Below are 26382 nucleotides of genomic sequence, written 5' to 3'. Positions count from 1 at the left end.
ACTTTCAAAACTCCAGAAACTAGTCTCCTCAGTTCCCAAATGTTTAGTGTTGTTAAAAGATGCAGCACAGTGGTGAACATGATGCTGTCACAACTTTGTAGAGACGTGTTGCTGACATCAAATTCAAAATGAGCAGATCTTTTTCAATAAAATATGGGTTTATGTGATTTGCAAATCATTGCATTCTGTTTTTATTTCCATTTTACACAGCGTCCCAACTTTTTTGGAAACAGGGTTGTACATGACTTGTGAACTCCTCCACAGAACCACAGAACCGGGCCTGTGTTTACAGAACATGCTCCAGGATGAATATTGCCTCATTCATGCCTCACTCAATCATGGTGCCTCATGTCAACAACATACTCATATCTTTAATATTTGTTAAGTCTCAATTCAAGCATCAAGGAGCTCTTTAACTCAGACAACATAAATAATCCTTCTGTCCACGCAGTCACATGTTGCAGCCACATGCGGTCCTGCTGACTGTCACTCTGCTGGTTGTGTCTCTCGCAGCACCTCCAGCTGATCCTCGATGGTCTTCAGCTCCAGCAGCAGAGCTGACACCTGAACACACACACGAGGGACAGATAGAAAATAACAGTATCATTAAACACAGTGAAAACATTTCCTCAGACAAAAGACAACTTTCCTGTAATGTAACTGACTTCAGATAGAGGAACAGCTAAGCTGCTGCTGGATTTGTTCAAACATCTTCTCTTCTTAGAATAAAGCACACGTTGGTTCGGTGAACCAACAACTCATTCTGAATCACATCCTCTTCCTCCACAGCTTCATCACAAGTCTCTCCTCACACTGATTGAAACAGGATGAAGGGTCTGGAGCCACCCGGCTGCTCCGAGGCCTCATCACACTGTGGGAACTCCAGCACGTTCACAATGTCCATGTTAAACATGTATGTTTGCTGTGTTCATCATCTTAGCTTAGCATGTTGCCATAAACCAGAATAGTGGGGAAAATTCAGTGATTACCAAAGTGATTGCAGTGATCGTACCGCACCAAATACCATGGTGATCCATCCAGGAGGAGATATTTAGTCACAACTAACACAGGTGCACATCATGGTGTCACTACAGGAAAAGATGAGAAATCACTGCAGGTAGTAGAAGGTCCTCTGGGAAGCTTTAATATCTGTACAACATTATGTAACTAATTCATCCAGTATTTGACTGAATAATCAAACTGTTGGACCTGCTGATGGCACGAGAGGAAAAGTCAGGAGTTCACTAAACTCACTGGGATTCATCCTCAGGGGAACATAAATGCTGACACCAAATTTCATGGAAATCCATGTAACAGTTACTGAGGTATTTCAGTCAGGACCCAGTGGGAGGATGGAGAGCAACACTCATTCCTACAGACAAAATAGTGTGTAAAATGGAAATAAAAATAGAATGTGATGATTTATGAATAATGTAAACTCAGCTTTAATTGAAAATAGACTAAAGACAACATATCAAATGTTGAAATTGTTTTAAGAAAAATATCTGCTCATTTTCCATTTGATGGCAGCAACACGTCTCAAAGAAGTTGTGACAGGATCATGTTCACCACTGTGTTGCATCACTTCTTCTTTTAACAACACTCTGTAAACGTTTGGGAACTGAGGAGACCAGTTTCTGGAGTTTTGAAAGTGAAGTGTTGTCCCATCAATACTGTCATTGCCATTTTAAATATTTAAAATACTCTGTTAAATCAAAAGTAAAGTCAGATTTTTGTTAAATGTGGATAAACAATGTTGGAGTGTGATTATTTTTGTCAGTTTGAAATGTGTGTTTCTGTTTTTCAGATTCCTCCCTGACTGACTCCCAGCAGCTCCGTGGTACTTCGCTGCCCATCGCTCACCTTGCTGTCCGTCTGCTGCCGGACGTGAGCAGGAACCTTCACCAGGTAGTCCGGAGAAGCCGCTCGGCAGCGCATTTCATCCAGCTTTGGAAGCAGTCTGTCTCTACGCTGAGAGAGCTGCAGGATCTGTTTGTCCACGTTCATTCCACTCTGACGGAGACAAGAGCACAACACTGTATGTTAGACATGACCGATGTCCTCTTCCTCTTCCTCATCCTCATCCTCATCCTCATCCTCATCAGCACCAAGAACCCTAAAGAACCCACCGGCACACTGACGGTGGATCATTCAGCTCCACCTTCTTTTCTGTCATTCCAGTCTTTTGATTTGGAAGTTTACGCAGCGCTATGAAATGTTAATACAAGTTCATTTCACTTTGACTTCCTGATAATTATGCAGGTAAATACGTGGAAGGAGGAACCTGAAAATGACTTCTCATTGATTTTGATCTTTTACTACTTCTGTGTCATGAAAACATTCATTTATGGTTTGAACAACAAATTAGCTGCAAACCTCAGAAACAGTCATCATTTATTGATTTTGTATTTGCGGTGCTGTGGGAGGGGCCTGTTTGTGCTTCAGCTGGACAATGACACACCTGCACTGAAAGCAGGAAGCTGGTTGATGACATGTTTCATGACTTTTTGTTCTGGTAACATGAAACGTCGAATAAAAGTACAGAAGCACTGAATCTGCTATTTGAAGCTCTGAATGATCTGAAACTACACAGTGAAAGGAGGAGAGGTGTGTGTGAGGAAGGGGAAAAGGAGTGTGTGAGGAAGAGGAGCGCATGAGGAAGAGGAGTGTGAGGAAGAGGCAGCGCAGCACATACATGAAGCATTTGAAATCTGCTTCAGGTCAAAGACTTCTGATTCCATCTAATTCTTGTATTATAGGTTCATGTATTCATGTTTTTAATAAATAATTTGGTCTCTAAAATGTCACATAATAGTGAAAAACACCCTTCATCATTCCTCAGAGTTGTTATGTACAAACAGCTTTGTTCTTTTCTGATTTATTGTGTCAGATATTTTATTTATGGAAAGAAAATCAGCAAATCAGCACATTTAAATGTAATAAATAGCAGAATATCAGAAGTGGAGGAGACATTGAGACTTTGGTTAATTGAGGATCTGACTGTCACTCTGCTGTCACAGCTGGAAACACTGAAAACCACTGATGAAGTGAAACCTACTGGAAGCTGCAGGTGGAGCTGGCAGGTGTGGTCCACCACCCCGACCAGGCCACCTGTGGGGGGCGGGGAGGAGTGGAGGCGCTCCGCTCCGTCAGGACAGAAGATCTGGAGGCTGGAGATCCGGCCTAAAGTCCCCACGGCCGATCCGAAGTGCAGGAGGACGTGGGCCTGGCTGGGTGAACACACCGCCCACACTGAAACAAGATGGGGTCGGCCATGTTGCATGTATCAAACATCACCACACAGACATCTGTCTGTCTTGGAGGGGAGTTTTATTTTGAAATGGTGGCTGAGCTGCTGACTTACTGGCAGGTTTTTCTTTGGTCATGCCACACTGGGCTCGCAGCGACCGGGCCACGCGGATCACTTCCTGGACCAGCAGGAAGTCTCTTTCCTCTTCAGGGAAGTGCCAGTGAGCCTGCAGGACGGAGAGGTCACAGAAACGACGCGTCAGCAGACTGGAGAGACGAGCAGGAGTCAGCAGCACAACAGGAAGTGAGTGTTTCTGTCAGATGGGGACTTTAAATGTTCGTGATTTCAGCCCCATCTGTTGACCAGAGTATCAGAGAGGTTTAAAGCTGTCTGTCTGCTTTCGGGCTCTTCAAATATTGAAGAATAAAACCTGAGACACGGGCAGAGCTCCTGTTCATCTTGAGAACTACACATCTGTCAGAGGAAGATCACACACACACCTCATTATTTTTGAGTTATGTTTCCACCAGCTGTTTGCTGCAGATGAAATAAGAAGTGTTTGTGTCAGCCGGGTTTATTTCCAGTCAGACCTTCAGAGCCGACCTGTCTGTCAGGATGGTTCCATCCTCTCCAGGTAGACAGCAGCAGGGGACCGTATTAAATGTAACACCCTGATGTTCCTGACTAGTTTATGTGATGTGTTGATCAGAGAAAATGGAGACAGACTGACTGATGGACAACTTCCTCCTGTAATAAACTGTAGTTTGAGGATTTGGTTTCACAGACATTTGATGCAGAACATGTTCAGGTCTTTTTTCTGTACATACAACATCAGTTTTAATTATATTAAAATAAAGAAACATCACATTAAACTTTACAGCTGTGCAGATGATTGATATCTCTAACTGCCAACCGTATTTGGATACGTGGACAAAAGCAGAAAGTCCTTCATTGTCACCAACAAACAACCTCACGCTTCTGGAGCCACATGTTCGACACCAGCTGAGGGAATATCCTGTGAAAGTTCATCCCTCTGTGACAAAGAGCTGTGAGGCTGTTCAGGAAGTTTGAGGAGTTCAAAAGAGGTAATTTAACAGAACTCTGCTGGAGGCTACGAGCTGCACTTCACCACAGAGTCATCTAGTTCAGAGCGGTTTGGAGCAGGAAGTGACCATATTTGGATGAGTTGGGGGAGGAGCCAGAGGTGGATCTAACTGATCTGATTGGAAACCTGACGATACTACGTCCCGCCCACCGATAGCTGTAACCTGACTGCACCACAGGCCTGTCAATCAAACAGACACGCCCCCAAAACCAGGTCTTCTTGAATCTTCTTTTCTAATGAATGAGGGATTATTTTCAGATGGACCTCCAGAAAACTAATAAGAAGGAGTGACTTTAGCTAACAACACCGAGAGAACTGATGGACACATTTTATTCACTTTGGATTTGATGAGAGAAGTTGAATGGGAGTCTATGGAGCCGGAGGCTTTTTGGAGCCGACCTCTAGTGGCACTCGCTGGTATTGCAGCTTAAGGCCAAATTCTTCAGACCTGGAAGCTACGAACATTTTTAAAAACAGTCTGTGATCACCACTAGTTTAACTCAACTTTACTGATGGCAGTCCAGTTGCATTCTGGGTAATGTAGGTGCCAGGTTTTAACGAGGAAGAAAAAGCTGTGGAATAAAAAGACAACGTCTCTGATTGTATTTTCTAAACTGCCTCTCTGCTCCTCCATCCAGAGGATGGCCCGGCGGTGTGGTGGACCATACATCTGACCGGGTCCACAGTTATTGATCGTTGTGAGTCACACTAGATTTGTAATGTCAGTTTCAATGTGTTCATGAAAGTGGTGGCAGACTTCTGAAAAAACGAATAGAACCAGAAGCATCTGCTGAGTTGGATTCTACAGAGCTCTAATCTCAGATTTAGTCACAACAAGCAGCAGATTTGAGTTCAAATGGGTCCCGGTGTAAATGTTTCTCATGTGTCCAGCTGACTGTGGTTTTATGAAGGTGTGACGGTCCTACCAGCTGAGAGGAGCGTGGGTACGGCTGCACACATAGGCTGGTCGGGGCAGCAGCTCCCGGTCCGGACGGGCTGAACGGCTGCAGTCTCTGCCACAGCTCCTCCGTGATGAACGGCATAAAGGGGGATAGCAGGGATAGACATGTGGACACACAGTGATACAGGACACTGCTGACCACCTGTCTCCTGCTGACACTGTCCTCAGAGTCAGTCTGGACCAGAACCGGCTTCACACACTCCTGTAGGACACACACACACACACACACACACACACACACACACACACACACACACACACACACACACACACACACACACACACACACACACACACACACACACACACACACAGTCACATTTCTATTGTAGAGAACATGTCAAACACTTCATGTCTCCGTCGGTCGGTTGGTGACTGATGAGGAGCTCATCAGGTAAATATTCCACTCGTCCTTTTAAACGACTGCTAACAGAGGACAGAAGTACAGGTCGGACTCCTCCTCTCCTTCTCTGCTAACGTCCCAGAGTACCCATAATGCCGTGTGAAGCTGAGCTGCTCACCATGTAGACGTCACACAGGCTGTGGACCCAGAAAGAGTAGAGGGCAGCTGTGACCGTGTGCAGCTCGTAGGCCTCGAAGGCCCGTTCACACTGCAGCACGGTGCCACGCAGTCTGGAGACGATCCAGCGCTCCATGCTGCTGGGAGGAGTCGTCTGAAGGGTGGAGAGAGAACAGACACACTCACACAGCTTCATACCACACACACGGGCTGCATGGACAGGACAGAGGATGAAGGGGACCTCTCTGCAGTGGTCACTGTTCTTCTTCGACTACATCTTTACACAGACCACCTGCAGCCACAGCTTCTTATCACTCACTGGTCTGCTGCAGCGATGAATCATGGGAGAACCTTAAACCAGGATACCCTCTGTTGCTGAGTGTTTTTAAAGGAACACTTCAACATGGTGACAGTAATGGAGTGTTTTTAAAGTGTAGAGGGTGCTCTCGCTCAGGATGCTAAGCTAGGCTAACCACATCCTGCATCAAGCTCTCTACTGATGCTGTGTTCAAGTCACATGGGACAGTTCAGATTTACACTGTTTAACATATTTATTCCAGCTGCTCTGTTTCCATGAGTGTGTCTGATGTGTCTCCATGGGTCAGAGTGTGTCTCTGTGGGTCAGAGTGTGTCTCTGTGTCTCAGGTTGATTTTAACTCTCCAGCTCTGGTGTAAACATTGAGGGAAACGAGGAGTCTCATAAAACAGTGTGAGCAGCAGAGAGAGCGACCTCCCTGCAGCCTCATTTTTATATGAAAGTAAAGAAATGAACTGGTTGGAACGGACACTCTGCTAACATTACTCAACAATAAGCTTCACTTTAGAAGCTGGCAGTGTTTGTCAGAAACTACACAAACTTCTTGTTATCATGTTGTTGTTCAGAAGATCTTATCACAGACAGGTTCAGCCTTTTCCAACAACAGTACACCTGTGTGTGAAAACAGCTCTCTTCTTTACCTCCTCCAGTGTTCCCACTGCTGCTCCGCTGTCAGCCAGCACTCCCAGTGTGAACCTCAGCGTCTGCCACATTTTATTACAGAAGTGTCTGCAGCTCAGGACCTGAGAGACGGACAGACTGATGTCTTCTCCTGATGAACAGCAAAGAAAGACAGTTTAGCTCTGTATGTCCAGTGAAAGATTAAACACTTCAGTGAAAAATAAAACACTTCAGTGAAAGATAAAACATTGCAGTGAAAGATAAAACACTTCAGTGAAAAATAAAACACTTCAGTGAAAGATAAAACATTGCAGTGAAAGATAAAACACTTCAGTGAAAGATAAAACATGGCAGTGAAAGATAAAACATTGCAGTGAAAGATAAAACACTTCAGTGAAAGATAAAACACTTCAGTGAAAGATAAAACACTTCAGTGAAAAATAAAACACTTCAGTGAAAGATAAAACACTTCAGTGAAAGATAAAACACTTCAGTGAAAGATAAAACACTTCAGTGAAAGATAAAACACTTCAGTGAAAGATAAAACACTTCAGTGAAAGATAAAACACTTCAGTGAAAAATAAAACACTTCAGTGAAAGATAAAACACTTCAGTGAAAGATAAAACACTTCAGTGAAAGATAAAACATTGCAGTGAAAGATAAAACACTTCAGTGAAAGATAAAACACTTCAGTGAAAGATAAAACACTGCAGTGAAAGATAAAACACTTCAGTGAAAGATAAAACACTTCAGTGAAAGATAAAACACTGCAGTGCATCATATCTTATTGTCTGTGCTTTGTTGTAACACAGGGCTGTTTGTGGCCTGAGTACCTACTAACGCTCAAAATGTCTTCCTAAATTCGTCTATCCGACCACACTGTGTTTCACATTCACTGCCTCTGACCAACAACTCTTCCAGTCCATGAAGGTGAGTAGAGAGGATCACTCACCCTGTATCTTGTGGGAGCAGAGCGCCAACCTCAGAGCGTCAGTCCCACACTGAGGGATCCCCCGGGGGAAGTCCTTCCTCTGTGGGGAAGCAGATGGAGCACACAGATAATGAGTGTGCTCAGCCAGTCAGCCGGAGAGACAGAGACAACAGACAGGGGAACTGACCTGTGCTGCCATGGCAACCAGCTGCTCCCTCGGGTCCAGGTTCCCCTCCTTCACTTTCTCTTGAAGTCTCTGGGAGGGAAGAGAAGAAGCGGAGAAGAGAGTTTCACAATAAAACGTCTTGTGAGTGAAAAGACAGAGGTCTGTCTGTGTCCTCTCAGATGAACTGTCACTATAAAACTGATCAAAATTAATCTTCTCTCAGTCTACAGATTATATGATGCATCTGCTTTTCTTTAACTTCTACCACTGATGTGGTTTTATACGAAATAAAACAGACTAACAGACTAAAACGCAGTGCTGCAGCACAATGACAACAAGAACAACGGAATAACTCAAGTTTTAAATCTTCACTTTTTTTTTTATTGTGAACAGACCTCATGAAAAGGTCCTTCTCAGTGACTCAGTCAAGAAATGGACGTTAGCTTGGACGTGTTAGTGTCAGCATCAGAGTGGCGATGTTCCAACTTCATGCAAAAACGGTTAACTATGAAATATTTGTATTATTTTTTTACATTGAGCTTCACTATAAGAGCAAATAACAGCCTTAATAAATGAAATCTCCCTGCAGGTGAACACTTTACTTTAACATCTGACCACTAATCAGTTCTTACAAGTGAAATTCAAATCTGCTCAAATTGTTTAACAATGAAATATTTGACTGAGAGCTTTCTAAATTTTTGTGTTTGAATTGTCGTCTTTGAAATGTCCAGAATTGTTGGGCCTGATGACGATCAGAGAAACACAGGACAGACTTCTTTCACATGGACAGAAGGAGTTTGTTCTGAACAGCTTCTGTTCACTGATGATGAAACAAAGACATGTTGGAGCAGCGGTGTTTCCACAAACACTACACAGATCAAACTGACGGCCTCTCAAAGTCTGGGATTCTGATCCTGTACACCTTTTTTCAGTTTCATCAAATATCTGGTCACAGTCTCAGTCTGCTGTTCACACACAGCCCTGCTCTGGAAACAATTACAGCAGGAAGAACACAACACTCTTCTGGCCAATCAGCAGCAGGAGGCGTTAGGGCTAGTGCAGAGCTCAGGGGGAGAAGGAGAAGGAGAAGGAGGTGGTGGAGGTGGTGTGTGTGTGTTTGTGTGTGGGGGGGAGGGGGCAGTAGGAGCGAGCGGGAAGGTAAATCTGGCACATCCTCTACAATATACTGGCAGAGTGGAGGAGCAGTGGTGGTCAAAAAAAGAAACAACAAGGTCAGAGGGAGAAAATCTGAAGAAGTGATGTGATCAGGCAGGAAGAAGAGCTGCGTTGACATCAGCGAGGAGAGACCGAGTACATGTATGTGACCTCGGTACACGCATGAGACCTCAGTACACGCATGAGACCTCGGTACACGCATGAGACCTCAGTGTTCTGCATACATGTGCCCTCGGTACAGCAGTGTGAGACATGCAGCAGGACCTCTCGTCACTCTGTTCACAGATTATTGTTATGTGTTCACCCATTAAAATGTGAGTCCAATATTCTTGCTGTTTATGTTACACACTCTTAGTCGTATTATTCAGCCACGAGTATGTTTGCAGTGTTGGTTGTTATATCAGGTTTACAGTTGAAGTTGCTCAGGTGACCCTGAACCATCCTGCAGGTCTATGAGGCTGCTGGAGGACCTCCCATGATGCACCTCTCCTCTCTCTTTCACTGTATTTATACCATTGCACGTCATTCACTGTGTTCTCTATCCCTGTACATCCCTGCAGGTATCTCTGGAGCTGCATGTTTCTGATTGGTGGTTACTGACCCTCCAACCTGCCTACTGTTCATGTATATGGTACTCATGTAAGCTCATGTCATGGTGTTTGTCTGTGCAACGTTTGTGCAAATTTTATAGTCTAGACGACCTAAAAACATAACCTTACGTGCCTCTGTTCAGTCATAATCTAAACGACTGACTGGTTTTTACTCGGCTGTGTTGTGGCTGCTGTTTGTGTAGTTTAATGTTGTTCATTTGAGGATGTTTACCATGCTGCATGAGGTTGGACGGTCTTTGGGTAGGCGGGGTGAATCATTAACAGTGATGTGCCTCCTGGACCAGGTGCTACCTACCTCGAGAGACACTCCATGTATGACATCCAAGGGGTCGATGACGTTTCCCAGAGATTTACTCATTTTTCTGCCATATTTATCTCTCACCAGAGAGTGAAGCAGAACCTGAGAGGCACAGAGAAAACAGGAAAGGGAGGGAGAAACACAACTGTGATCCAAAAGTAGTGTTAAATAAATACTGTTTTCTTTTGGGTCTAAAGGGGAGGTGATATTTATACTAGAAATACCTGTTTAAAGGAGAGGAGATAATTATACTAGAAATACCTGTTTAAAGGGGAGGTGATAATTATACTAGAAATACCTGTTTAAAGGAGAGGAGATAATTATACTAGAAATACCTGTTTAAAGGGGAGGTGATAATTATACTAGAAATACCTGTTTAAAGGGGAGGAGATAATTATAATAGAAATACCTGTTTAAAGGGGAGGTGATAATTATAATAGAAATACATGTGTAAAGGGGAGGAGATCATTATAATAGGAATACCTGTTTGAAGGGGAGGTGATATTTATACTAGAAATACCTGTTTAAAGGGGAGGAGATAATTATAATAGAAATACCTGTTTAAAGGGTAGTTGACCAGTCAGCTCAGTTCCCAGCATCACCATCCTTGCCACCCAGAAGAAGATGAGGTCGCTGCCCGTCTCCAGGATGGAATTGGGGTAGAAGTGCTGAAGGTCAGTGGTCTGTGACAGTGAGGGTGGGGGTGGGGGAAAGGACTGGTTAATAAAGGGCAGTTTATTTCAGTGTTGTGCTGGAGGAGGTGTAGTACCTGTTCTGGCCAGCCGAGCATGGCGAAGGGAAACAGCCCAGAGGAGAACCACGTGTCCAGGACATCAGGGTCTGAAAAATGTCAGGATAAAAGTTCACTTCAAATTTGGTTGTGCATCATACTTTAAGAGGAAATCGACATTTAATTTGACATATAAAATTAAATACTGTCAGGCACAGACTTCGATCCTGCTATTAGGGAAGTCAGTAATCTACAATGCCTTCAGAAAGCATTCAGACACTTGTTGCACATTGAACTGTGTTTAATGTTAAATAGAAGTTTTTGAAAATTCTTGTAGTCTTTAAGTGTCTAACAGCTAAATGGATGCTGGATGTGAGCATTAATCACATTGTTCTTGGCAGATGGTGGTGAGCTGCCATCTTCAGGTTTCTCCACACATATCCTGTAGGGTTTAAGTCTGAGCTTTGGCTCGGTCACTGACTTGTCCTGAAGTCACTCCAGTGCTGATTCTTCGGGTTGAAAGGTTGAACTGTAGCAAGTCTCAGTTCTCTGCACTTCTTTTTCTTACAGGACATCTCTGTGTTTGTCTGCTTTCAACTTCTCCTCAGTTCTGTTGATAAGCACCTCCACACATACTACACAGTAGGGATGGTATCAGCAGTGATGATGATGATGATAATGATGATGATAAAGATAATGGTGATGGTGAGGATGATGGTGATGGTAATGATGATGATACCACCACCGTGGTTCCCTGTGTGACAGTATCAGCAGTGACGAGCAGTGACTGCTGTTCAGCAGACGTAGTGCTTGACTCTGTCCAGAGTGTTCAGTTGTGTCTGAGCAGGTTGAGTTGTTTTCTTCGTGGTTTCAGAGTCCTTTAAAGGCTGTCGGCCTGAAATCTCTCGAGTTATTCTACCATGTAGATCTGAATGATGGAGTGATGCTCAGATGAATTTCCCTTTGGTAGCTTCTTCCATCTCTACAGAAGACTTCTGAAGCTCTGTTGGAGCGACTGACCGGCTCTTCATCACATCCCTCAGAGGCACTTCTTTCTGCTCAGTTTCGTCAACTCTAGAAGGAGGATCGGTGAATCCAAACTTCTTCCACTGTAGAATTACCGAGGCACCAGTGTTTCTGGGAACAGTCAGAGCTCTGGAAAAGGCATTAGACGCCTGCCCTGCTCGATACCTCTCCACACTTTCACAGAGAGCTGCCTGGACTTCATGGCTTGGTTTAAGCGCTGGTGCTTTACAGGAGTTGAGCTGCACCTTCAGAAACTCTCCGTTGTTTGTCTTCTTCTCAGGTGCAGCAGTCAAAGAAAAAGTTGCAATACAACAGGTTGAGGACAAACCAATTGGTTTTGCCCGGACATGCAGGGTGAATTGTGGGACCTTGTATACACAGCTCGTGCCTTTCTAACAGATGTCTGATCAATTTGCCAAGTAGGAACACTTGGATCTCATGGATTATTAAGATAGCGTACAGGGCGTATACATATTTCTAAATGAGAGATTTTAGTTTAGGATTTTATAAAGTCTGCTATAAATTCTAAAAACATTTAGTCATTATGGGTTGTTATGTTGATTATGTATAATAAATAACTGGAATAAAAGATAAGTTTATCCATTCAAGTAGTAAAGTGATGTGAATATTTTTTAAAGCAGCCGTATTTAATGTTTCTAAATGACTTCAGTTCTTCTTATTATTCTGTATCAACTGATACATTTTACTGACATACACTATATACAGTGCACAAGTTGCTGTTGTTGGCTGCATGTTTATATTCCCTGATGGTAGTACATGATACCGTAGAAGACAATCTAAACATCTAGAGTGTGAAAACTTTTGCACAGCACTGTATGTGTAGCAAATATCAAATTTAGAGCTTATTGGGCGAGAGTGGATAAGTGAGCTTCTGTAATGGCTGATGTAGAGAACAGTTCTCAGCAGCAGGTGGATGGTGAAGACGGAGGAGAGTCACCCTGAGTCAAAGTGATGGCTTCTGGCGTCAATCCATATTTGACAGCAGCTCTCTGTCGGGCCTCGTCCTCGTCCTGTCCCCAAACCCAGTGCTCCTATAGCACGCACACGCACACACACACACACACAGATTTGACTACCGTTGTCATCTCTTTGTACCCACATCTTTTATTTTTTGTTACTTATTATTTTTGATCCTGTTCCAACTTTTTTGAGATGTGTTGCTGACATCAAATTCAAAATAAGCATATATCTTTCATAAAACAACACAATTTCTTCATTTCAACATTTGATGTGTTGTCTTTGGTCTATTTTCAATTAAATATGCGTTTATGTGATTTACAAATCATTGCATTCTGTTTTTATTTACATTTAAATAGAGTCCCAACTTTTTTGGAAACAGGGTTGTATTTCAGTGGTTATCTGTCATATATCAGCTGCTCAGCCCATTAATCAACCACTCACCATTTGCAATAGATAAAGAATCTGAACAAACCCCGTCAATGCAAGACAGGGTTAACACACAAACCTCACATTTCACGGCAGTATTCTTCTTACATAAATCTGCACAGACCAACCTCTTGTTTGTCTGTAGCATCAGGAAGCTCCACTCGGTAAGCAGGGATCTGATGACCCCACCAAAGCTGCCTGGATATGCACCAATCACTACGAAGCAAACAGAGGCATATTGTTGACAACACATGGGTTGAAACAAGAGCTCATTCATCATCTGAGTGGTGTCATTTCACGCACATGTCACACCAGTAATGATGACATACACCACCATTGTTCCTTCTCACACCACTCTTCAAATATATGAATTCTGTCCAACTCAGAGGTCAGGAGAGTCTACCTGATGTTGGACAGCCAGTTCTTCCATGTCTTGGTGTAGTAGTGAGGAAGGATTTCCAGCTCTCCGTCCTCCACCGCCTGGCAGGGAGGGAAAAGTCATGTTAGTTTACATCGGAGTGTTAAACAAATGTCTGACATTTATCACCATGTTTACACGATGGAGCCTGAAAATATGTCATAAAATACAGTGATGGAGGAATTTGTTGGTATCCTTAACAGCTCATGTTGAGATGATGTTCAGTTCAGCCTCACAAAAGCTGACATGAACATCATCATCTCAGGCACGAACTTACCTGTATAGCTTTTTTAGCCATGTCTTCACAGCGGACAAACCACTGCTTCTTCAGAAGAGGTTCGATGATGTCTCCTGAGCGACTGAGACGGGGAGCAAAGAGGAAACTTATCAGTACAGTCCCACAGTATCACTAATGTCTGGTTTCATAAAGACAGAGCAGGAGAAAGTGACACTAATGCAAATACTGCATATCACTGCATATTTAGCACTCCACCCGTACAGAGAAAGATTGTGTACTAAACCTCGGTGAACATTTTAATCAATACAGCAGCACCGTGATGTGTTTTTATACAGTCTACCAAACCTGTCTGCTTCCATCCTAAATAAAAGCATCCCTGAGTGTCCATTTCAGTCTGTGATTATAACATTGAAAATCTTTAGCTGGATTGAAAGAAAACTGAAGAATGTGAGTGAGTTGGAAGATTCCTGACATACTTTTATCATCAGAGACATGGAGAACCTGATACCAGATGTTACCTGTAGAAGACTGTGTGGTGTTCACTAAACACAGTAACATTTCTCTGGGTTCATATTAAACACACATAGTTCAAACAGGTGGTGTGTGATGTGCGTTCCTCCACCTGCAGATGGGTAACGTCATGACGTGGCTCTTCTTCCCTCTGAACAGTTTCCTCTCAGCCAGAGCGTCCGCGATCAGCTGCCTGGCATCGAACCGCTTCACCCCCTGGTCACAACACACGAAGGTCCATCAGTACCACGGCTGGGCTCCACAGGTCCAATCATACATCTTCAACACAAAGATTACACAGTTCATGCACCTGCAGCCACGATCCACAGGAGGGCGTCATCGTCCCGTCTCCTCCAATCACAGTGAGACGTGGTAGTGAGTGTTTCTGTGACAGCAGGAAGTCTGCGTGGTCATGAGCAGGAGTCACCTTCACTGCACCTACATAACACAAACAGGAAGTGATGAGCGGGAGGCAGCAGCAACGTAAGAGGGCTGGACACAAGAACAGAACCAGGGGAGAGAGGGCTGAAGGACCCGGGAGGGTTTCTGATCAGACGTCAGAGTGATGCTTTCACCTGTTCCTTGTTCCATGTCCACCAGTGGATCAGTGATGATGGGCAGCAGTCTGCTGGTGAAAGGATGTCTGCACTGCTTCCCATGAACAGCCTGCACCAGAGAGGACAGAGCAGAGAGATGAAAGCACAGCCAGGTATCATTCATTTCTACCGCTCAGGATGGTCCCTCTCCTCTTTAACCTGGAGGATTCAGTGTCCATGATTTCCAAACAGAATCTCAGATTGTGATCCATCAGACCTCAGGACAGTTGTCCACTTCACCTCAGTCCATCTTCAATGATCTCGGTCCAGAGAAGGCGGCGGTGTTTCTGGATCATGTTTCTATCTGGTTTCTTCTTTGGAGAGTTTTAACCTGCATTTGTGGACGCAGCGATGAACTGTGTTCACAGACGATGGTTTTCACAAGTGTTCCTGAGCCCATGCAGTGATTTCAACTCCAGAATAGTGTGTTTTTAATGCAGTGCTGCCTGAAGGCCTGAAGATCACCACCATCCAATATTGGTTTCCAGCCTTGTCCCTTGTGTTCAGAGATTTCTCCAGATTCTCTGAATCTTTTAATGATATTATGAACTGTAGACGATGAAATCCACTAATTCTTTGTAGTTTTACGTTGAGGAACATTATTCTTAGATTGTTGAACTATTTTTCCACAAAGTCTTTCACAGAGTGGTGAACCTCTCCCCATCTTCACTGCTGAGAGACTCTGCTTCTCTGAAATCATCTGTTTATACCCAATCATGTTATTGATCTGTTGCCATGGTAACCTGATTAGTTGTCAGATGTTCCAGCAAGTGCTTTTTTTGCGTTACACAACTTTTCCCGTCTTTTGTTGACCCTCTCACAACTTTTTTGGGATGTGTTAGTGCCATCAAATTCTAAATAAGCATATATTTTCATAAAACAATAAAATTTCTCTGTTTCAACATTTGATGAACAGGAGGTTTACACGGAGTACTGTTGTTACATTAGAGGTTTCATTTCCAGGATGAGACAGAAACATACAGTCATGTCTGGATGTTTTCTCCCTCGTTACATTATTACAGAAAATGATTTTCATTAAACATCTTTTTTGTGTTGTTTCATTTTAAAAAGATGAAAATTATGTTTTTAACCATCACTCCACAACCATTAACCTGCATCACACTTCGTGCAGTGTGCACAGCTTCTTTCATAAAGTCTTATTTTTGAAGCAGAGGCTTCACTTTAAAAAATTATAAAGAGTTAGACAGCTTTTCAACCAGCTAGCAGTTTTTCCAGGTTCAACTGAAAAAAAGGTGAACAGGGAAACAGTATGCACATGACTACAGGAAGTGAAGTACAGTGAGTTCAGGTTGAAGCAGGAAGTGGGTCTGGAAAACGTCCCAGCAGACAGTGTGGGTAACAACTTTACTGTTGAAGCTGTCTGATACTCACTGCTTTAATGTTCTCATATTTTATGTACCAAGTCTCTCACCTTCTCTCCCGGTGGAGCACGAAGCTAACACAAGTCTGCCCCTCGTGAAATGAAGGAGCGCTGCAGCTGCTGAGTCAGCGTGTCTACAGCTCCCTGATGTTTCCTCATTCAGCCTCATTCACTGTGTCCATGTGTCTACATCAGCTGATCATCTGTCAAATTACTCACCTGATATCGAGGATCGTCAGGGTGAACAGCCACAGCCACGTCTCCCAACATGGTCTCAGGACGAGTGGTGGACACCTCCACCTCGCTGTCTGAAGTACAGAAGGGACAAATCATAACACAACATGAAACAGGAGCCGTATCATGTTTCCATCAGTCCACACACTCACCTTGGCCCTCCACAGGGTACGCAAACGTCAGCATGGTTCCAAACTCCACCTGCTGTTCATACCCAGGGACAGACAGCAGGGTCGGCCCGGACAGCTCCTTGGAGTCCACCTGAAGACCAACCAACAATGATAGAGTCACAAATCACAGCAGCAAAGAGACGCACAATACAGTGAGTGATAATCATGTCTGCAGACACGCAGGAGGTGGACAGAACAAGAGACATGAACATCCTGCTGTTCATCAATCATCATGTTTGTCATCATGGCCTGTGCATCAGATATGAAGCAGCTGGCAGCACTGAAGCGCCAAGGCTTCTTGTGATGTTTCTTTAAACATGAAGCCTTAAACGGCAGCGAAGAAAAGAAAAACACTTCAGACGAGCGCCTGTATTCACAGTGGTCCTCTGAATCTCAGAAGAGTTTTCTTATTTATATGGCATATATCATGTTTGAGAAAACATGATATCGGGGGCTCAGAGTGAAGCACACCTTAGATTCAGGTGAGCATAATTATTAGGCAGCTTTTAGCAGCTGGTAAAATGGGCCAGAAAAAAGCTCTTTGAGCCACTGGGCTTTATTCACTAATATGTTTGTAGAAAAGTTCTGACTTTGTGTCTGACTGAGGTTACTGAGGTTGATGTTACCGAGGTTGATGTTACCGAGGTTGATGTTACTGAGGTTGTTGTTACGTTGTTACTGAGGTCGTTGTTACTGAGGTCGTTGCTACTGAGGTCGATGTTACTGAGGTCGTTGTTACTGAGGTCGTTGTTACTGAGGTCGTTGTTACTGAGGTCGTTGTTACTGAGGTCGTTGTTACTGAGGTCGTTGTTACTGAGGTCGATGTTACTGAGGTCGTTGTTACTGTTACTGAGGTCGATGTTACTGAGGTCGTTGTTACTGAGGTCGTTGTTACTGAGGTCGTTGTTACTGAGGTCGTTGTGTTACTGAGGTCGATGTTACTGAGGTCGTTGTTACTGAGGTCGTTGTTACTGAGGTCGTTGTTACTGAGGTCGATGTTACTGAGGTGTTACGTTGTTACTGAGGTCGTTGTTACTGAGGGTCGTTGTTACTGAGGTCGATGTTACTGAGGTCGTTGTTACTGAGGTCGTTGTTACTGAGGTCGATGTTACTGAGGTCGACTGAGGTGTTGAGGTCGTTGTTACTGAGGTCGTTGTTACTGAGGTCGATTGTTACTGAGGTCGTTGTTACTGAGGTCGATGTTACTGAGGTCGTTGTTACTGAGGTCGTTGTTACTGAGGTCGATGTTACTGAGGTCGACTGAGGTCGATGTTACTGAGGTCGTTGTTACTGAGGTCGTTGTTACTGAGGTCGATGTTACTGAGGTCGTTGTTACTGAGGTCGTTGTTACTGAGGTCGATGTTACTGAGGTCGTTGTTACTGAGGTCGATGTTACTGAGGTCGATGTTACTGAGGTCGTTGTTACTGAGGTCGTTGTTACTGAGGTCGAGGTCGATGTTACTGAGGTCGTTGTTACTGAGGTCGTTGTTACTGAGGTCGTTGTTACTGAGGTCGATGTTACTGAGGTCGTTGTTACTGAGGTCGTTGTTACTGAGGTCGTTGTTACTGAGGTCGTTGTTACTGAGGTCGTTGTTACTGAGGTCGTTGTTACGTTGTTACTGAGGTCGTTGTTACTGAGGTCGTTGTTACTGAGGTCGTTGTTACTGAGGTCGTTGTTACTGAGGTCGTTGTTACGTTGTTACTGAGGTCGTTGTTACTGAGGTCGATGTTACTGAGGTCGTTGTTACTGAGGTCGTTGTTACTGAGTTACTGAGGTCGATGTTACTGAGGTCGTTGTTACTGAGGTCGTTGTTACTGAGGTCGATGTTACTGAGGTCGTTGTTACTGAGGTCGATGTTACTGAGGTCGATGTTACTGAGGTCGTTGTTACTGAGGTCGTTGTTACTGAGGTCGTTGTTACTGAGGTCGTTGTTACTGAGGTCGTTGTTACTGAGGTCGATGTTACTGAGGTCGTTGTTACTGAGGTGACTGAGGTCGATGTTACTGAGGTCGTTGTTACTGAGGTCGTTGTTACTGAGGTCGTTGTTACTGAGGTCGTTGTTACTGAGGTCGATGTTACTGAGGTCGTTGTTACGTTGTTACTGAGGTCGATGTTACTGAGGTCGATGTTACTGAGGTCGTTGTTACTGAGGTCGTTGTTACTGAGGTCGATGTTACTGAGGTCGTTGTTACTGAGGTCGATGTTACTGAGGTCGTTGTTACTGAGGTCGTTGTTACTGAGGTCGTTGTTACTGAGGTCGTTGTTACTGAGGTCGTTGTTACTGAGGTCGTTGTTACTGAGGTCGTTGTTACTGAGGTCGTTGTTACTGAGGTCGTTGTTACTGAGGTCGTTGTTACTGAGGTCGTTGTTACTGAGGTCGATGTTACTGAGGTCGTTGTTACTGAGGTCGTTGTTACTGAGGTGTTACTGAGGTCGTTGTTACTGAGGTCGATGTTACTGAGGTCGTTGTTACTGAGGTCGATGTTACTGAGGTCGTTGTTACTGAGGTCGATGTTACCGAGGTCGTTGTTACCGAGGTCGTTGTTACCGAGGTCGATGTTACCGAGGTCGATGTTACCGAGGTCGTTGTTACGGAGGTCGTTGTTACCGAGGTCGATGTTACCGAGGTCGTTGTTACCGAGGTCGATGTTACCGAGGTCGATGTTACCGAGGTCGATGTTACCGAGGTCGTTGTTACCGAGGTCGATGTTACCGAGGTCGTTGTTACTGAGGTCGTTGTTACTGAGGTCGTTGTTACTGAGGTCGATGTTACTGAGGTCGATGTTACTGAGGTCGTTGTTACTGAGGTCGTTGTTACTGAGGTCGATGTTACTGAGGTCGATGTTACTGAGGTCGTTGTTACTGAGGTCGATGTTACTGAGGTCGTTGTTACTGAGGTCGATGTTACTGAGGTCGTTGTTACTGAGGTCGATGTTACTGAGGTCGTTGTTACTGAGGTCGTTGTTACTGAGGTCGATGTTACTGAGGTCGTTGTTACTGAGGTCGATGTTACTGAGGTCGATGTTACTGAGGTCGTTGTTACTGAGGTCGTTGTTACTGAGGTCGATGTTACTGAGGTCGTTGTTACTGAGGTCGTTGTTACCGAGGTCGATGTTACCGAGGTCGATGTTACCGAGGTCGTTGTTACCGAGGTCGTTGTTACCGAGGTCGATGTTACCGAGGTCGTTGTTACCGAGGTCGTTGTTACCGAGGTCGATGTTACCGAGGTCGATGTTACCGAGGTCGATGTTACCGAGGTCGTTGTTACGGAGGTCGTTGTTACCGAGGTCGATGTTACCGAGGTCGTTGTTACCGAGGTCGATGTTACCGAGGTCGTTGTTACCGAGGTCGATGTTACCGAGGTCGATGTTACCGAGGTCGTTGTTACCGAGGTCGATGTTACCGAGGTCGTTGTTACCGAGGTCGTTGTTACCGAGGTCGTTGTTACTGAGGTCGATGTTACTGAGGTCGATGTTACTGAGGTCGTTGTTACTGAGGTCGTTGTTACTGAGGTCGATGTTACTGAGGTCGTTGTTACTGAGGTCGATGTTACTGAGGTCGTTGTTACTGAGGTCGATGTTACTGAGGTCGATGTTACTGAGGTCGTTGTTACTGAGGTCGATGTTACTGAGGTCGATGTTACTGAGGTCGATGTTACTGAGGTCGATGTTACTGAGGTCGTTGTTACTGAGGTCGTTGTTACTGAGGTCGTTGTTACTGAGGTCGATGTTACTGAGGTCGTTGTTACTGAGGTCGATGTTATTGAGGTCGATGTTACTGAGGTCGTTGTTGCTGAGGTTCATGTTGCTGAGGTTGATGTCACTGAGGTTGTGATATACATGTGTCTACATGTGTCTACATGTGTTAACATGTGTTAATGATGTTGTCTACATGTGTTAACGTGTCTTCTTGTGTCTGCATTGTGTCTACATGTCTAAACATGTGTCTACACGTATCTACATCTGTCTACATGTGTCTACACGTGTCTACATATGTCTCCATGTGTGTACATGTGTCTACACGTCTACACGTGTCTACAGGTGTCTACATATGTCTACATGTTGTCTACACGTGTCTACATATGTCAACATGTTGTCTACATGTGTCTACATATGTCTACACGTGTCTACATGTGTCCACATGTTGTCTACACATGTCTACATATGTCTACATGTGTCTAAATGTGTCTACACGTGTGTATGTTATAAGAATTTCATTTTTATATGGTAAAATACATGGAGACACGTCCATGAACAACTCTTTGTGCCTGTGTAGAGATAGCTCACTGCTGTGCAACTTGTTATTTTCATCAAGTAGTCGATAACAGGCCCTTTATCGAACAGATAATTATGAAGGCCAAGGCCTGAAGAGAAATATATCGTCTGAGTCTACGAGGACCACGCCCACAAGAGACATATAAATGCTGACTGTAAATGTTCATACTCTGTAACCACATGATGTCAGTGCATTGTTAAAACGCTCCTCTTGTACAAGATTAATCAACTGCTGATTAAACCTTTTAACTTGTATTCTGGCTCCGGTCTCCTCTGTCTAAAAGTCAATGAAAAACTCTTTTGACAGTCTACACACGTGTCTACATGTATATACCGTGTATACGGTGTGTTCATGTCTCACCTCTATGTCAGAGATGGCAGACTCCAGAGCACAGCTCCAGTTGACCAAACCCTCTGAGCGATAGATCAGACCAGAGTCACACAGGCGAACGAAGGCTGCAGTCACAGCCCTGCTGAAACCCTGTAGTCAGAACCAGATCCAAACTCAGACCTCCATCACAAACACATCAGACACTGCTGTTAAACAGGATGGAGTCTTACAGGGTCCATGGTGAAGCAGGTTCTGCTCCAGTCCAGAGACGCTCCCAGCTCCCTCAGCTGGTGGTAGATCTCATCTCCTTTCCTGAACACACACACACAGGAGCCCTGAAGAACACTGCAGAACCAACACTGTACAGAACAAACAAACACTATGCAGACCCAACACTGTGCAGAACTCTATGAGAACCAACAGCAGCTCTGAAGGGATCATGTTCATGAGTAGATGTGTAAATGTGAGGACTCACTCGTTCTTCCACTTCCACACCTCCTGGAGAAACTCTTCTCTGCTGAAGTCCTGTCTGCGCTTCCTGTGTTCCCGCAGCAGCCTCCTCTCCACCACCGTCTGACACACACACACACACACACACACACACACACACACACACACACACACACACACACACACCATGGGATGAAGCTTTGTTCAGTACACCCTGTGTGAGATCCAGTGAGCAAGTTCACATTGAAATTACTATTTCAATGTTTCTCTCAAACTGCTGCAGATATGATATGAAGCTGAATAAAGTTAGTTCACCACCTCTAGTGACAATCAAAGATCTGACAGGTTCTTCTCACACATTCACCACAGTTATAAAGTCACTGTATGAACACAGCTCTTCATCTGCATGTCTAATGTCTGATCAGATTCAGAGTGCCGTGAGGAGAACGATCAGTGTGTCTGAATAAATTCCTCCTCTGGATTCACAAACCTTCAAAATAAAAGCTTGTTATAAATGTCACTTTACGAGGTCCATCTTTGTTGCCGAGGTCGGCGACTGAGCTCACCATGATGGGATGGAAGTGACATCATGGTTGGCACAACCCGTCTGTCTGCTCAGTTGCCTCATGATTAATTTCCTGTTTTATTTTGGTACTCACCTGTCCATTATATAGCCCACTACATAGTAGACAAGTGGACAATCAGGGGATAATGTTCACTGTGTAGTACACTCTGTGGTGGACAAGTCCAACGCAGCACCGGTGTCTCATGTTTCAGGTGTCATCACTTGTTTCCAGCTGTGTTCAGTCATCTCCCCGCCTCCATGTGTGCGTCTCCTTGACCTCCGGTCCCACATGGTCGCCATCCTCGTGCTCCATCATGTGTTTGTTCTTCTGGACTGAGTTGACCTTTTCGTTCTGTCCCCTGATCTCCTGCTGACCCGGTTACCTGGACTTTTGGACTGTCTCTGTTTTGTGTTTTTGGACCTTCGTCTAGTGCTTCAGCCTGTTCTACACCATCTGCCCAGTAAAGGTTTAAGATCTGAGTCGTGTGTCAGAGTCGTGCGGTGTGATTCATCACAGGGGTGACCTTTGACCTCCAAAATTTAATCAGTTCATCTTTGGGAATTCAATGAAGGTGTTCTTGAAATATCACAACAAAATGGATGGATAGACAACAACATGCTGCCGCCAGCTACAGCAAATCACAGGCTTCACAAACAGGCTGTAAACAAACAGTCATCAGATACAGGCTGTAAACAAACAGGTTGTAAACAAACAGTCATCACACACAGGTTGTTCCTCTGCTGCAAGTTTAACTCCGATATCCGACTGGTGTGCAGCATCATCACGTGACTTCTGCTGACTTTCTGACTCTCAGCCTGCAGCTCTACGTTCACATGTACAGGACACACTACATTCAAACATGCATCCTCCTCCTGCAGCTCCAGTGTGGAAAACTACACTCAGTTTAGGTGAAGCTGATGTGAGCAGTGAGTCAGATCAGTTTTTAGTGGACAAACAGTAACACAACAAGACTGGACTACTAAAGCACCGTTAAAGATGCCCTCTATATGTGACACAGGACCATCTGTCGGTTGTTTTCAGCGATCCGTTCTGTAAATCCCAGACAGTCCTGGAGGAGAAGAGGTGCTGAAGCTGTCCTACCTGTGTTGCAATGCCAGCGTGGTCACATCCAGGAACCCACAGCACTCGGTAACCCTGCATCCTCCTCCTGGTGGATCACAGGGCAGAAACAGGACGAGATGATCGGACTCTGAACAACACATCCTGCACACAACATGCTGCGTGTTGTCGTTGGTTACCATCGAACGAGAGCATCCTCCACAGCGACCGTCAGAGCGTGGCCCAGGTGCAGAGTCCCGGTCACGTTGGGAGGAGGGATACAAAGAGAGAAGGTCCGATCCACAGCGTGAGGCATCCGCTCCTGAAACCAGAACCAGAAAGTCCTGAGGTCACATCAGACGTCCTCCTCACAGACACACACCATGTCAAAGGTTGTTCATGGAAATAAGAGCTGTTAAACCCTCACACTGTAAAATAAGAACTGTTAAACCCTCACACTGTAAAATAAGAACTGTTAAACCCGCAACACATTGTTGTTGTTGTAGTTGTAGTGTGTTGTGTTGTTGTAGTGTGTTGTGTTGTAGTGTGTTGTGTAGTTGTTGTTGTGTTGTAGTGTTGTTTTTGTGTTGTTGTAGTGTGTTGTGTTGTTTTTGTGTTGTTGTAGTGTGTTGTTGTAGTGTGTTGTTGTTGTTGTTGTTGTTGTTGTTGTTGTTGTTGTGTTGTAGTGTCTTGTGTTTTTGTATTGTAGTGTTGTAGTGTGTTGGTTGTTGTGTTGTAGTGTGTTGTGTTGTTGTGTTGTAGTGTGTTGTGTTGTGGTTGTGTTGTAGTGTGCTGTGTTGTTGTAGTTTGTTGTGTTGTTGTATTGTGTTGTTGTGTTGTGGTTGTGTTGTAGTGTGTTGTGTTGTGGTATTGTGTTATTGTGTTGTGGTTGTGTTGTAGTGTGTTGTGTTGTTGTTGTTGTTGTTGTTGTTGTTAAATCCTCACATGGTGCTCCGGCCTGAAGAGCCCCTCTCTGTCCCACCACCTGTACCAGCTGGTCTCCACGTACTCCGGACTGTAGGAGGACGGGAACGGCAGGCTGGTGTCTGCACGGAAAACAAAACATTTCAGAGTGTGAAGACAGACTCAGCAGGAAGAGCAGCAGGATCAGGAAGTCACCTTTCTTTGTTCCAGGAAGTGTCTGAGCAGAGTAACTTATCTTCTGCTTCTCAGTCCAGCTCAATGCGTCAGCACTCTGAAACACAAACAGTCACATGTCAATCTGCTGCGCAGTACCACGTTAATATAATGTTTATTACACATCTTTATGTTCTCACATCAACGTGATGAAGCAGTGATTGCTCATGTACACACACAAAAGATGTTTCATTTTTCCATGAACAGTTTGTAAAGCAGTTTTCCATATAATGTATAATATGATAGCAAACATCAATAGAGTGATAAATAATCCTGTGTAGTGAACTGTAGAGGTGTTTCCATGGTGACCGCCCCAAAGAAAATTAAGACAAATCTATGGAGGATCACAGTAAACTTTATTGAGATATGTTGCTGCCATTAAATCCAAAATAAGCTCATTTTTCATAAAACAATACAGTTTCCCAGTTTCAACATTTGATGTTTTCTTTGTTCTGTTTGCAATTAAATATGAGTTTACTGTATTTATAAATCATCACATTCAGTTTTTATTCACATTTTACACAGCGTCACTACTTGAAAAATGGGGTTGTCCCTCCACCTACCTCCACCTGTAGCTACCTGCATCCACCTACCTCCACCTGCCTCCACCTGTAGCTACCTGCATCCACCTACCTCCACCTGCCTCCACCTGCCTCCACCTGTAGCTACCTGCATCCACCTACCTCCACCTGCATCCATCTGCCTCCACCTGCATCCATCTACCTCCACCTGCCTCAGATCTTGATGATGATAGTTTGTCTCTATCTTGTAAAACTCTTTGCAGTGACAGTATTTCAGGCTGCTGCCTCTTCATTACCACGTAACTTCCTCCTGAGTGACACACCTGGTTTAACAGGTTTTAAATGAGGAAGCATTACTCTATCAGACCGACAATATTTAGACACAATCATGGAAAAATAGCATCTTCAGTTTTAACATCTGTGTGCGTTAGCCTGTCCTCGTGAGACATTGGGAATTGGAGACTGAGTTTCCTGCTTCTGTCCAACTCACCCTGTGCTGCTGTGACAGTATGGCCTCCTGCCGCTCTCTTCTGCGCCTCTGTTTCTCTGTTTGGGGCCGTGAGGAGGAGCTGGACTGGGATGAGGAGGAGCTGGACTGGGATGAGGAGGAGCTGGATGAAGAGGAGCTGGACTGGGATGAGGAGGAGCTGGATGAAGAGGAGCTGGACTGGGATGAGGAGGAGGATGAAGGTGCTGCCGGGTTGCTGGAGCAGAGTCTGGCTGTCCGTTGTCTCCCGGCCAGCCTCAGACTGTGGACACAACCTGCCCGCCACATCCTCAACGACACACTCATCGTTCATATGTCATCTCGCTCAGCTGATTTCCTTCCAACACACTGAGACATACAACGACCTTCTAACTCACCTACGTTGTGTCTGTCAGGCCGAGACACGGCACGTGTATATTATGATATAGTTAATGATAAATAAACTTTATATCACTGAATACACGTGTAGAACAAATGTTTCACGTCATATTACTCTGTTATTCTATAATGTCCATGTTTATTCCGCGTGTGCTGTTTGTTGACGGGCTGTTATATCCTGACGGACAAACGGAAGTGCACACGCTGTCCGTCTGGAAATATCTTCCCCACAACATCACGGCGGTCAAGTTCACGAAAAGGAAACGACACGTCTTGCTCCCCTTCCAAAATAAAATAACGTAAAGAAATAATGTTCACCAAAAATATAATCCTAACAACCTAAACGTTGTTTAATTGCACATATAATATAAATATGTAACCCGGTGGTTTGTTATGATTCTTTTTTGCTTGTTTGTTGGCGCTAGATCCATGACTCCCACAGCGGACAGCTTTAATGTGAAAACACCACACTTCCGTTTTGAGTCTCGCTAACTCGTTTGGCAGCTTAACTT

At 44.4% G+C, this 26382-nt stretch overlaps 1 protein-coding gene and 1 long non-coding RNA gene across 2 annotated transcripts; one reads left to right on the top strand and one right to left on the bottom strand.

Annotated features, from left to right (window-relative positions):
- Nucleotides 1-351: 351 nt before the first annotated feature.
- vars2 (valyl-tRNA synthetase 2, mitochondrial) lies at nucleotides 352-26372 on the bottom strand. Its single transcript, XM_069720636.1, has 29 exons — nucleotides 25496-26372; nucleotides 24467-24542; nucleotides 24293-24393; nucleotides 23548-23669; nucleotides 23390-23456; nucleotides 21748-21845; nucleotides 21503-21584; nucleotides 21303-21422; nucleotides 16649-16757; nucleotides 16482-16570; nucleotides 14861-14951; nucleotides 14596-14723; nucleotides 14398-14501; nucleotides 13815-13896; nucleotides 13523-13599; nucleotides 13248-13335; nucleotides 12671-12764; nucleotides 10726-10796; nucleotides 10514-10639; nucleotides 9954-10058; nucleotides 7893-7961; nucleotides 7727-7805; nucleotides 6794-6924; nucleotides 5838-5990; nucleotides 5282-5518; nucleotides 3365-3476; nucleotides 3059-3252; nucleotides 1864-2013; nucleotides 352-564 (listed from the first exon to the last, which is right to left on the bottom strand). The coding sequence occupies exons 1-29, from the start codon at nucleotides 25796-25798 to the stop codon at nucleotides 487-489; spliced, it is 3336 nt and encodes a 1111-aa protein (XP_069576737.1). The 5' UTR covers nucleotides 25799-26372; the 3' UTR covers nucleotides 352-486.
- On the top strand, nucleotides 542-2554 carry LOC138634050 (uncharacterized). The gene is made up of 2 exons (XR_011311932.1): nucleotides 542-913; nucleotides 1808-2554. It is a non-coding gene; the product is annotated as an uncharacterized lncRNA (long non-coding RNA).
- Nucleotides 26373-26382: the final 10 nt, after the last annotated feature.

This window comes from Brachyistius frenatus, unplaced genomic scaffold, assembly GCF_029030835.1.
Source record: "Brachyistius frenatus isolate BFR_SWC_R1_liver_20210118 unplaced genomic scaffold, ASM2903083v1 Contig_245, whole genome shotgun sequence".
Lineage (NCBI taxonomy): Eukaryota > Metazoa > Chordata > Actinopteri > Embiotocidae > Brachyistius > Brachyistius frenatus.
The sequence above is the reverse complement of the archived record's forward strand: the minus strand, read 5'-3'. Positions and strand labels throughout refer to the sequence as shown.